A 13004-nucleotide genomic window follows, 5' to 3' on the forward strand; every position below is an offset into this window, starting at 1 on the left:
GGTGCATTATAATGAGTAATTTGCTGTAACATAATATTTTTCTGATGTGATTTTTGTGTTGTTAGAAAGTGGAAGCAGTTTCTACTTTTAGTTTTTAATTTATTTTAAATTTTGACAATATACCTTATGATGAATCCCAGATTTTATTGCTGTAAATGTTTGTTTTTTAATTACATATAGTAAATTCTGCTGAATTTTGTAAGGTTCCTAACTGAACTATATTTTCCAGTATACATGTTTTTGTGATAACTTAAAAAAACTTTTTTCTCACCTGTTCTTGTTTGAAGATGTGATCAATTAAAAATGCATGCAAATGCTCATTAGCATAATTTATGCAAAACTGTTCAAATCCATTTGTTTCAAAATCCTAAAAAATATAAGCATTATACTTTGTGTAATACTTATATATAATATATAATATATATATAATAATATGATGTAGCATAGAATACATGCACAAAACGAATAACTTGGTTAAAATTATGGACCATCAGAAGAAGCATTGGCCATATTATTTATCTCTATATGCCTATAGAGATATTTTAATATATATGAATAAAGGCACAAAAAAGTTAAAGGGGAATTAATGTCAAAGTATTTCCAAGTGAAATATAAAACAAAACAAGAACTTGTCAGTTTTGAATGATTGTGCACATGATCAAAAATGTTCAAGCAATTTTGCAAATCTTTTAGTATTCAATTTATTTTTGTGACATAAAAACACAATGCAAAACAAGATTAAACAAGTTTATTGCATGCAAATCTGATCGTTATCTTGAATAAGAGCTTACGCATAAAGCAAAAAACATCAAAATATTTTTTATATTCCCTTGATCTTCAAAAAATAATCCAAATATAAACAGGGGATTTATAGGGAAGTTTTTGTGTAATGAACAACATTGGTAAATTTTGGGGTTTTGATGTTTGGTTTGTTGTTCTGTTCAAAACGAAATGAAGTACACAGAAGCATAAGCAGGAGTAGAGCTGCTGTAAATTCACAATAACTTGGCTCTTCGACAAAAGTAACACAGCCCAGTTTTCATGGTGAGTATTTGCGAAACAAATACCTTTTTATTCAACACTAATATTTTAAATGCTTTAAGTTAAACTTATTTCAGAGTGGTTTAAAGTTTTAAGATTACTTTTGAAATATCTAACGTTAGTTCCTTTAACCACCTTTTTTCTTATGCACAAGTTGTGACCTAGCTTAGAATGCAATGTGGAAAGGTTTATACAAATTATGTATACCTCAAATCCAAATATATCTAAAATAGCAATTCTCAAATACAATCCTTCAACTTGTGGTACGCATATCTGGTTGATTTTTGAGACCAGCCATGTGAACAGACGTGAGTACAGAGCTCGTGCAAGACCATCACGCGAATCTAATGCTTGTTCAACATTAAATGGACTGTGGAAGCGTTCACCAGCTGCACTCTAAACAAACGAAGAAAAAGTATAGTTAAAGGCACCTTCATTTAGGTATATATGAAACAAATAGAAGTTGTTCATCGTAACTATAAAACGCAATGCTTTTTTACACCAAGCTACTTTCATGTGCCAATTTATTCCCCTATATCTTATAATTTTTTTAAAACAACAGACTTGCAAATTTTTGACAAGAAAATTTTTTAATTTTATTTAGTTTTTCTTCACACAATACTTCTGCAAAATAAAGAATTTTCTTACAGTGACTTTCTGTGTCAATGATTTTGCAACACCAGTATCTTCGACTTGTAATAACTTTGAAATGTATTCCACTTCAATGTGGTTCATTATTACAGCAGCCTCTTGACCATTGCGCTGAAATGAAAGAAATTTTATATAAACCCATAAAAAGGGGTTTTTACGCAACATGTAGGGTCATAACAATTTTTAACAAAACAAACAACAATATTCGAGTTAATGAACAATTCGAAATCATTTGAAAGAAATTTCATAAAATTCCAAGAAATAATTAAATATTATTTAATTAGAGCATACCCAAATAACTTACCTGTGTCCGTCCATAGTAAATATTTCCAAGGTGAAGAATAGCTGCCAAAATACAAAATATTCCTTCTCTTTCTTCTGACTAAAACATAATTTTCAAAAAAAATCTGATTAAGAGTAATAGAGAGAGAGAGAGTGAAACAGGCATTACGTATCTAATTCTAAGGACTGGTATCGTACAAAACCAGCATTTTTGCATTGTTTTATCAGGACATTTTAAATATGAGAAAGCATTCGCTTGTTAGATATAATTTACAGTACATAAAGATTGATAATTCTAATTGCTGAGAGATTTTCATAAAAATAAAATTTAAAAGTCTATACAACTGATTACATAGATACAACAAATAAAATAGGGAAAGCATATCTTAGATTAGGAATGTTAACAGAATGTTTTTTTACATTCATGTAGTTAACACATGACGCCTAATATTGTTGACAATGAGATCAAAATCCTTTACTTGATTTAAAGCCCTTAAACAACCAGTGCAGCAGAAAAACTTGAATAACCAGTGCAGGAGAAAAAACTTACATTAATACCCAACACTTCCATTGCTGCAATAACACGTTGAAAATCTTGTGCATCATTTTTTAATGGAATAGAAGAATTTGATCCCTATAATAAACGGTTTTCATATTATATTTAACGGATAGTTATTTGAGCATTTCATAGAGACCTTCCTGTTTGAACCACAACTCAACCTAAAAGAAGGAATGAGAAGGAATAAAAGAGGTGGCGAACCTGGTTGAGATAAAAGAAGGCATCTGGATGAGTGAGTCCCATCTCTTTTAAGTCTCCTTCTGACAGTCCAGCCAACATCTCGTAAAAGATATGAAAATTGCGATCACCAGGGTTCTAAAAAATAGGAAACAAAACTAGAATTTTTTGTTCTATTCTAACAATTTAAAATAACAAAAAATTGATATGAAACAATTCTTATAGGAACAACGGTGCATGTGTGAGATCACATTTGATTGACTTGAAATTAGCAAATGACACGTGCAGGATTACTGTGCAGGATTACTTATACCAATAAAAAACTCTTACTTGATGCACAATTCTTGATTTCTCCAACAAATATTCTGATACTGATGCTCCTGCAATATGTCCACTAAAAGTAAAAAACAAAACATATTATAAAAAAAAAAATCAAAATCATAACTGACTCAACACTAGAACCATTTCAGAAAATCTGACCAACTATGTCAGATTTTCTGAAGTGCTGGTAAGTGAAGATTTTATTTTTGATTTGTGTTGTCATTATTGTTATAGGTACTTACAAATAGGAGAAATATGTTTTAAATTTATATATAACTAATTAAAAATATGCCTAAAACCAAAACTATAATTAAAAATTTTAATTCGTAAAACATTTGGTTCAGCATGTAAAACAACAACAAATAATCAACATTAACTTGGTTTACTACATATGTTTTAAACCTTGTGTGTAACAGTTAGAAGATTTGAAAAAAACGAATTTTCGCATTTAATGTACACATACTTGTCAAACTCTATTTCAATAAATTTTCCAAATCTACTTGAGTTATCGTTCATGTAGGTCTTTGCATTGCCAAAAGATTCCAGCAGTGGTGTACTTTCTAAAACCTAAAAAAAAAATTAAAAAATTTAACAAGTTGAATGCAATGCTGAACAATCTACCTCAACCTAGAAGCAATGTAAGTTTAGTTAAAAAATATGCAGAAAGTCCTATTTTCGAGGTTATAATTGAGCTTCAATGGATTATGAGGGAACTAAAAATTGTGAGAGCTAGCTTTGTAAAATTCCGTTTCAAAAGTAAGCCAGATAAGATTGTGTTTCAAAAGTTTAAGTTAGTTTTGTAAGACAACGGATGCATCCATTCAATAATGCTATTACAAATAAGGATAAGGAATGCATAGATATGGCATTTTCTTTTTTTTCTTTTTGTACATTAAGTTCACTTTAGCACGCTTAAAATTTACCTGTTCTGTTATCAACTTTTTTTTACTAGTATCAGCAGCTGCAAGATATTGCATCACTAATTTAGTAGATTCTGTTTTACCACTTCCAGATTCCCCACTAAACAAAAACAATCAACATAATTTGACATACCTGATTGGAACAAACAAACAAATTTATTAATTAATAACCCAAAAATATTAGAAATACGAGATTAAGAGGAAGTATTTATTTGCCTGCTACACATTTTTTTAGTTAGGAAATTAAGTCAATAAGGTGTAAGCAATTTATTAAGTCCAAGGAAACAAATTTTACCATTCTTTGTTGCTTATGGATATGATAACAAGTTTTTTCAGTTAAGAAAAATTATGTTTTTTGTGTGAATGATAGTCATGGTAACAACCTTACTAAAAAACCTTCAGCAACACTTTAGAGCAATGTTATGCAAAACAAGAACATGTTTTGGCCATCAAAAAAGCAGCTAACATTTGTAGTAAAGCTAACACTCCTTCTTGTTTACCATTTTCTCTCTTTTAAGGGCAACAACATGGTAAAAATATGATTGTTTCTGCTAAATTTTTAGTTCTAAAGTATAGCTATTTGTCTGCAACCAATGACACCCAGTCAACCTTCTCTATAAATTTTGTTCTTCTAAAAATAGCATTGTGTTTAAAACAGTAATATTTATATTTTGTCAATATATATTTATTAACTAATTTTTCCACATAATAAATAGTCTGCAAATAACTTACAAACAAAAACACTGACATGGATTTGTGAATTGTTTATGTTTATTTGCATGACAATTTTGATTTTACTTTAGCAAATGAGAAAATGTATCTGTAGCTAGCTGGCTTGAGTAGTAATAGGTTTTTCTAGACCAAATTAAGCTTAGAACAAAACACATACCTGATAACAATAACTTGGTTTTGATTGGTCTTCATCATGTCATAATGAGCAGCATTAGCAAGTGCAAATATGTGACTAAAATGTTGACAAGAAGAATTGTCAGATAAATTATTCAATAGAACGTACCACATTTAAATCTATGTTTATATATATAATGTAACTAAATTTCTTAGGTATTATTGCACACATTCTGAGATCTTAAAGTTGTGTGTTCACAAGTTACAACTAATAGGTTGCATGTTGGTATTTTAGCCTTGTTTTATAAGGACGTCCATCATTTGGTGGCAAGAGTTAATACATTTAACAAAATAAACCTAACAGTATTTAAAAAATATAAAAAATGAACTAAGCACGACTGTTTGGTATAATCTCAGTCATATTTTCTTTCTACAGTATAACAGAATAATATATGTTCAGCATTAAGAAGAGATAAATTCATTTGCGAATGTAAACACAAGTTATATAAGCTCCTGTTCCTTACGGTGGTAACTTTCCAATTAACTGATTTTGATACATTCGAACAGTTTCCAATCCATACACATTGTACATTTGGTAAGGATTTACAGCTATTAGAATATCACCAATATAAGTCTAAAAAGGTGAACTAGACATAATTTAGTAAATTTAAACTAATTGAAATATTTCTCGAGACCATTTTAGGAATTCAAACAGCTATTATAGATTTTCTAACATGAAACAACATCAAAACATAATTAATATATATACCAAAAATTCTCAATATCACAAAGTAACATGATGTATTTTAATTCTTTTTTAAATTCTATTCACCAGAAACTTAAAACTGACCTAAAATGGTCATCACCCTGCCAACCTAGAGAGAGTTTTCACCATATGTTATAACTGTGCTATATATGCTGCTTACATAAATAGTATTCCGATGATATCTTTTCTTTAAATTGTAAAGTATAGCACCTTCATGAAGATCACTATGAAATGAAATATATATACTTTTATATATAAAAACATATCAAAATAGAAAAATTACAGAACATTCCTGCACCATAAGCCATTCAAAAACGTTTTTTCCTTATATAAAATTTATATTTTTCTACCTCGGCTGCTGGAATTACATTTTTCATTAAAGATTTAATGATACAACTATATTACCTCAGTTGAATCATGTCAGATTCCCCTTCTATCCCTGTATCTTCACGTGGACGTAATGATTGGATTGGAACTTCATGTACCTATAGAGTTCAATAAAGTTACAAAAACAATATGACAATTTAAAAAACCTGTTAAATAGGTCTGTTAGGAACAATAACAATGTAGACTAACCTGTCCATTAGCATGCACTATGGCGGTTGATTCGGATACCTCAGCCACCGTGCCTGGAGCCAAATACTCAGCACCAGATCCATCATCAAACCAAACAAGTGACTCCTGAAAAAAATATTTTGACCTTTTAAGGTGCTTATATGAAAAAAATAAGTTCTAGTCCAAAAGAATCTTAGCTATCTTTTGTTTTTCAATATCATTTACTTCTACTTGTGCTAACAAACAATAATTAGTAAGCCTTTTTTGCATATTCACCTGATGATATGATTTCTTATATCAGTATATCAGCAAAATCTAAGCCACAAGTCACAAAGGCCAAAATTAAAAGTATTTTCAATAAAAACATGTATGTTTGACTTTGTATTTATATTGTACAACAATGAAACAATGCTCATCTTCAAGTAAACGTAATGTCAAATGTTTTAGTATATATAAATACATACTTATATTTGTAAATAATAAAATAATACTAATGTAAGAGAATAAATATAATATTTTGGTTTATCAAAAAAATATAATGTTTAGTTCAATTGTGACTGCTGTTAGTCCCAAAAAAATTTAGCTTTGTTAATGGGTTGGAAAAAGGGCAGAAGTTATTAAAATGTAAACAGGACTGTGCAAGTTAGTACACCTCGCACAAGCCTACTGAATAACTGCCTCAAATAATTTGTTCAGAAATCTTTAGACTAAATAAACAGAAATTCTAGACTTTTCCTCTAATCTACCTTCAAAGTTTATTCTAGATTTACCAGAAGCAAAATAATAGTTCAGTTTAGCTACAAATAAAATCAAAACGTTTTGATTTTATTCGTAGCAATAGTTAAGCAAAGATCTTTCACTTTCACTTTTAAATTGAATGTATGACAATGGATCAATGTAGCCGCAGTTTAGTGGTTAACGGCGCCGTAGTTTAGTGGTTATCACTCTTGTACTTTGTGCGGGAGACCAGGGTTCAATTCCCGTTGTGGCGATTCAACATGGGCAATTGAATATTACCGTAGCCCCGGGTTAACCCAAGCCATGTGAGGGAAATTTGGTAGATGGCGCACTGTCTGGGACGTTGGATGTGGCAGGGAGTTGTCTGGCACAGCGTTGACCCTAATTGAGTTTGCGTAGCTCAAAGAGAGCATTAAATTCTCCAGGACTCCCCATCAAAGCCATTATTTCCGGGAGGGGTCCTAGAAATAATAGACAGGGTATATCCCTCAATATTTGTGAGGCTAGCCATGTAAAATATGCACATCTATCTATCTATCAAGCTTAGACGTAACAAACTCAACAGATGAGGAACAACTTATTGAATAACTCATGGTGTATTTAAACTTAAATTAAATTTTTACAATATTTTTCTGTTACAATGTTTAGTAACTTTACATGGATAATTTATCGTCTAAACCTTAAAATATAATATTGAAAGACTAACGCCAAAATAGTCTGCCATATAGGAAAACAATATGAAAAAAGAAGGCAGTATACACTTGTCGTAACACCCAACCCTCTTTTATTTTGACTATTACATGTTTTTCTCCAAAATACACCATGTAAAATGTGATATTGCGAGATAGTTATTGAATAGACCCAATATAGAAAAAAACACAACCAAAAAAGAAAGCAGAATATACTTGCCATAACACCCTCCTCTGTTATGGATTGTAAATAATATCAATGCTACAAAATACTTTGAATATTGCCAAATAAACTATATTCCCTAAAAATATTTTGCTCATGTGGGGCTTCAATTTTCTGGTAAGACTGTGTAAAAATCATTTAAAGAAACACAAAATTCTTTATAAAAATAATTTCTCTGTTAGTTTTATTATTTTAAGTGGGAGGAGAACAACTTGCTATATAAATTTCAAAACAGACAAGTATAACTTTCTGTCTATATAGCTAACTTTAGAAACAACACAAGCATATTTTGCATAACTTTTAAAAAAACACAAGAAACATTTTAGCTGCATATAACATTTGACAGCCTCTATTAGTAGCCAAAATTTTATATTTTATGAAGAAATGACCACGCAAAGTTGAATATTACAGTCAAACACTCATAACAATCCTGTTCTGATAACGATATGGTACATATCTAAAATTTCCTACCATATAAAATCTTTACTGATAAATCTAAATATGCCACTCGTTTTCCTTAAAAAATTCTTGTTTCCTTTTTTAAAATTTGATGTGGTTAACCGGATCTGGGGGGAGGCGGAGAGAGATGAGTAGCTATATGGGGAAAGGACAAGTTGATTTTTTTTACAAAATATTTCCTTCATTAATTCAAAGTTTCATCCTGTACTTACCCTGGTTTCTCCAGAGCAGAACCATTTTGCTTATAAAATAAAGCTAGGTGTACTAAAAACAAAGAAACGTGTTCTGTTTTCCTGCCGCTCGCTAGGCTTGTGCACTTTCGTTTTTGTCTCCTCAGAATTCTTTGCCGCCATTATAGCCTGATTTGTGAATATTGATGAATATTTTTCCAGCCCCTTTCCCTTAATTATATTTTTCTCCTCTGGGGACAAATACAACGCCCTTTGCTTCAGACGCAGGAAACAAAGTCTTTCTCCAAAAATATTTCTGTACGGGGACACAGGCGAAAAATATCCAACCGCATGCATTTTAGCATTTGAGCTGCTTTATGAGAGATCCAGTGAAGTTTTGTTTCCATTTCCGAATGGTCTGAGAGGAAAGGTTTTCTTTAAAGTTTTCATATACCTTAAATTAATAGGCGCATAAAAAATCACGCACTTCTTTATTGCCATTTAAATAAAAGTTGCGGGAAAAAGGTTGTTTTTTAACGCTTTTTTTCAACGATTTGTCAACCAGATGATTTAACAACGCAATTTACAGTTTAGAAGTATTTATGAGTGTGGTTTCTGGTACCTTGTTTAAATGGTTACTTAAAATTAACAACTACTACTATAATTACAACTACTATAGAGAAAAATCAGAACATTCGCTGCTAAGGTTACCATTCATTTTTGACGTATTGAAATAACACGATGTCATGGTACTGTCATAGAATTATACAAGTTGTTTTAGCAAAGTATGAAGTCAATGCAGTTATTTTTATATCATTTTTTAAAAATTTAGATGTTTTTAAAATTTTACTTTTCATGACATGATAAGCTCTATAGGTTTTTAAAAGAGGTAAAAGGGTTGAGATCCTGGACCCCAATTTCCCCAAACCCTTAGTTGTTTTTGACCGCTTTGATGAGCTATTAAGTCTCTTTAAGGCTGTTTTACATTAGGCGTGAAAAATCCTGAATCCCCACCTCTTATTTCATCGTCTGATTGTGAAATATTGGTGCAAAAAAAATAACACAATAGCAACAAACACCACCACCACCAACAACAACAACAACAACAACAACAACAACAACAACAACAACAACAACAACAACAACAACAACAACAACAACGATATAAAAAATCAACTTACTTCTTCCACGCTGTTATTCGGCATTTCTGAAGCCTGTATTTACTTGATATCTATTTCCATTTTATACTTTAATTCTTTAACTATCCCTGATCGTTTAAACAACACCATAAAATGCAAAAAAAATATATCTAGATTTGAAAATACATCAGAACCAGCTTAGCAAAAACATGAAACTTTTTTTAGTCAATAGAGGAACCTTATCTGTTGTATCAAGATATCATATTTTCCAGAATAATAACTTTTATTACTTTTTGCTATCTATGAGTGCAATCTGTACTTATTGCAAATTTAACAATTGAGCACCCTAACTTAATACTTATTTTTTATATTAATTATATTAATTTTTTATATTAATTTTAGCCACGGCTAAGTTCTGCAGACTTAAAAAATATGCTGAAAAGAATAAGCTTTAAATAAGAATAAGTGTTCATAGATTTTTATATCAACAGTACTCTTATATCCTTCATAATGCAAACAGGTACTGGAAATGAAGTTGTCTGCTGACGGTAATTATAAATTTTAACGTAGCGCTAGATTAAAAACGGAAATATGAAAATTGGTGCTTCGCGTAAAAATCTTTATGTTGACACCAACTTCGTCTCCAAGTTTTCTGAACAAACTTTTCCTTCTGCTTATACAGTTGCATAACTCCTTTCCAAGTACACTCGATATAATAATGAATATGTTTAACAAGTTATATTTGCTTTTAACAATTTTCAGACACGAACGAAGGGCTATTTTTATTTTTTACTTAACGTAAAATTAGAAAATAATGTCAAGATTTGAATAGATAGAAACAGTTAGTTTTATTGATGGCTCGCAAACTACTGTTTATATAAAACTGCTTATTCAGCAAAAAAAATTAAAAAGTTACTAAAGACGTAAAAAAGTCAACCTTGCTTTCAGGAACTTGTTGACATTTTTTTATATGAGATGATACTAAACATTGTTGCATAAAAAAATTTAAAATTGCAAATAAAATGTTCACAAATTGGAAAATTTTCACAAAAGCTCAGATAGGCAAAGCTCACTACCACTGGTCCTGCTAGTACGGTGCTATTACAAGACAGAAAAAAATTTGTGTTACAACAAAAAAGCTTTATAATTACTATACGCATGCGCTAAAAATGATGCTAAAATTTTCAAAACAAAACTCTTGGTCTGTCGCCTTTTAAAAATTATTGAATTCAAGTCAATTTTCGAAAAGACATTTTATGCACTCGCTTGATGGGTGTATATTCGTTCCAGCAACACGTTATAAAATATTAGCCAATGAAACACCACTTCAGACGAGTCATGCTTCAATGAATACAAACCAAGTGAAATCAACATGTAACTAATTTTCCTAAACTGAAACCAAAGCAAGCAAAAACTACTTCAACAATCATTGCCATTTTTTGAATATTCAACATTAAATTTTATAAATAAGTGAAAATTAAAAATAAATGACTGATAGATCCTATTCAGTGCCAAATGAATCGAATATCAACTTTGTTTCCAGCTCTCAAACAATCGTATTTACAATTAGGACGGACATATTCTCTTGGATAGTAAATAATCTAAAATTAATGTTCATATACTGATCAGCATGCGATTTTATCAATGTGCGGCGTGGTGAAAACTGCAATGTTAATAAATTTTTCCCGCCTTTTCAATAGACTTTCGTGTAAGTCACAAAAAGTAAAGGTAAAGTCAAAACTCAAGTATTTCGTAATGTCAAAATTATTGCATCCCCGGTTTCAGTACTCTATTAAAAGCCGACAAAATGTCCTGAGTACGAGGTTGAAACCATTGGGAGCTGCAGCTAAAAGATGAATAAATTTTTTTGTACTGTGTTTAGCGCAATGAAAGAAACAAAACGAGTTTTTTTTTCGTGCTAAACTTGTGTCATGCTTGTTCATTTAATTTAAGAAACGAAAAATCAGAAATGCATTGAATTTCATATAGAACGCGCTCGCAAAACGAAAGCACATAGTTTTAATAAGATTCATAAGGCTATGTTTGCATGCCTTTTACGCATTTTTACGGTATTTTTGCGCCGTTCTACCGTTTCCATGAAAAAAAAACCTCATAAAAAAATTCTTTTCTATCTCGTTGCTTCAAATCTTGATGCTGGACAACTCTTTTGAGCATTTAGTAATATACTTAAGAATGTGGTATGAAAAATAGATATAAAAAAATAGAACACTGATATTCAGGAAGATTGGTAACTAGCTTGTAACATGTTGTGAGCGAATACGGTATTTAAGAAGTAAAATAGACAAAATTAATTATTCAAACTTTGGTTAATTATGCAATAATTAGTCATAATAGGTTGCCATATATTGCATACAATTAAAAGTTAAAGAGTATCTCTTCAAATTAATTTGACATTTGGATTTAAGTTATTTTGTAAAATAGTCCAAGGATGGAGAGCAAGAAAAAGTGCACACGCAGCATTTACATGCTAAAATCAAGCACCGTAATACAAGCGGTGTACAAACTCAAATGATTTGGTTTGTTTTTTGTGCAGAATTCAGAAAGCTAGAGAGTTAGTTCAAAAAAGTTTAAAACTTCATTGACCAGTGTTTACATATTTTTGTAAATTTTGGATATTAATTATTTGTAAGGGACTTTTTTGTCGTTTTCTGTTATATCTGAGCATCAATATGATCTCCGAAATGATTTGAGATGTTTCTTGGTTCTCTATTGCTCATAAACTTTTTCCTGCTATAATCTTGACTTTCGTGTAAGTCATTAAAGTCAAAAATCAACTGCTCGTTTTGTAGTTTCGCGGTGATTACTATGTTTTTATATTTGGTAGTTTTTATATTTGTTTTTATGAAATAAAAAGTATTGTTAAATAGATTTGAAATTGTTTTCATTTTTTTAGCAAAAAAAGATACAGCTTCTTTGTGATACAAGATAACGCATGTCAATATTTGTATCTCAATTGTATTCAAGAAAACAATAAATATTTATCTCTAGCTCCCTTCTCAGTATCAATATTACTTTTTAATATCCCAAAAAGCAGGAAAGCAGGAGAACGTCAACTTGGTTCCCATTGCTTTACATTATTTTTTTAAATTCGTAATAAAAAATCCTAGTACTAGTAGCTACCGACAGAAAATTCACTATCCAAGATGCATAGCAGATTCTCTTAATCAGCATATGCTTATAACGATTTCTAGTAATATCTGTTGTTCTGTTTGAATTAAATTCCCAGAACATTTACGACACTTGTGAATCAAAGATGGTAAGTGCGACTGACGACGCAACTTCAATTCCAGGGCCTGTAGCGTTCATCCTCATATCAAAAATGGTACTAGTATAAATAAACCATTTGGTTTAGTTGGATTTAATTTCGTTGCATCAGTTTTTGTAGCATCAGGCAGTATGGAAGCGGATACAAGGTTTGTAACTGATTTGCTTGGATCTGACAACAAC

General features: G+C 30.6%; 1 protein-coding gene across 3 annotated transcripts in view; it reads right to left on the reverse strand.

Moving 5' to 3' along the window:
* The window catches only part of LOC130648675 (unconventional myosin-XV-like), a 32334-nt gene extending 22651 nt beyond the window's left edge, over positions 1–9683 (reverse strand). For 2 of the 3 annotated variants that reach the window (XM_057454733.1, XM_057454732.1), the window contains exons 1-15: positions 9579–9683; positions 6140–6244; positions 5969–6048; positions 5724–5787; positions 5322–5431; positions 4841–4915; positions 3955–4051; positions 3495–3598; positions 3041–3104; positions 2735–2848; positions 2525–2608; positions 1997–2074; positions 1690–1803; positions 1249–1437; positions 272–367 (exon numbers count right to left, since the gene is read on the reverse strand). In XM_057454733.1, the coding sequence (XP_057310716.1) occupies positions 272–367; positions 1249–1437; positions 1690–1803; positions 1997–2074; positions 2525–2608; positions 2735–2848; positions 3041–3104; positions 3495–3598; positions 3955–4051; positions 4841–4915; positions 5322–5431; positions 5724–5787; positions 5969–6048; positions 6140–6244; positions 9579–9602 (1398 nt within the window). In that variant the 5' untranslated portion in view covers positions 9603–9683. Of the gene's footprint in view, positions 1–271; positions 368–1248; positions 1438–1689; positions 1804–1996; positions 2075–2524; positions 2609–2734; positions 2849–3040; positions 3105–3494; positions 3599–3954; positions 4052–4840; positions 4916–5321; positions 5432–5723; positions 5788–5968; positions 6049–6139; positions 6245–8439; positions 8590–9578 lie in introns of those variants that run through there. The other variant, XM_057454734.1, reaches the window with a different exon arrangement.
* Positions 9684–13004: the final 3321 nt, after the last annotated feature.

This window comes from Hydractinia symbiolongicarpus, chromosome 7 (assembly GCF_029227915.1).
Source record: "Hydractinia symbiolongicarpus strain clone_291-10 chromosome 7, HSymV2.1, whole genome shotgun sequence".
NCBI classification, from domain to species: domain Eukaryota; kingdom Metazoa; phylum Cnidaria; class Hydrozoa; order Anthoathecata; family Hydractiniidae; genus Hydractinia; species Hydractinia symbiolongicarpus.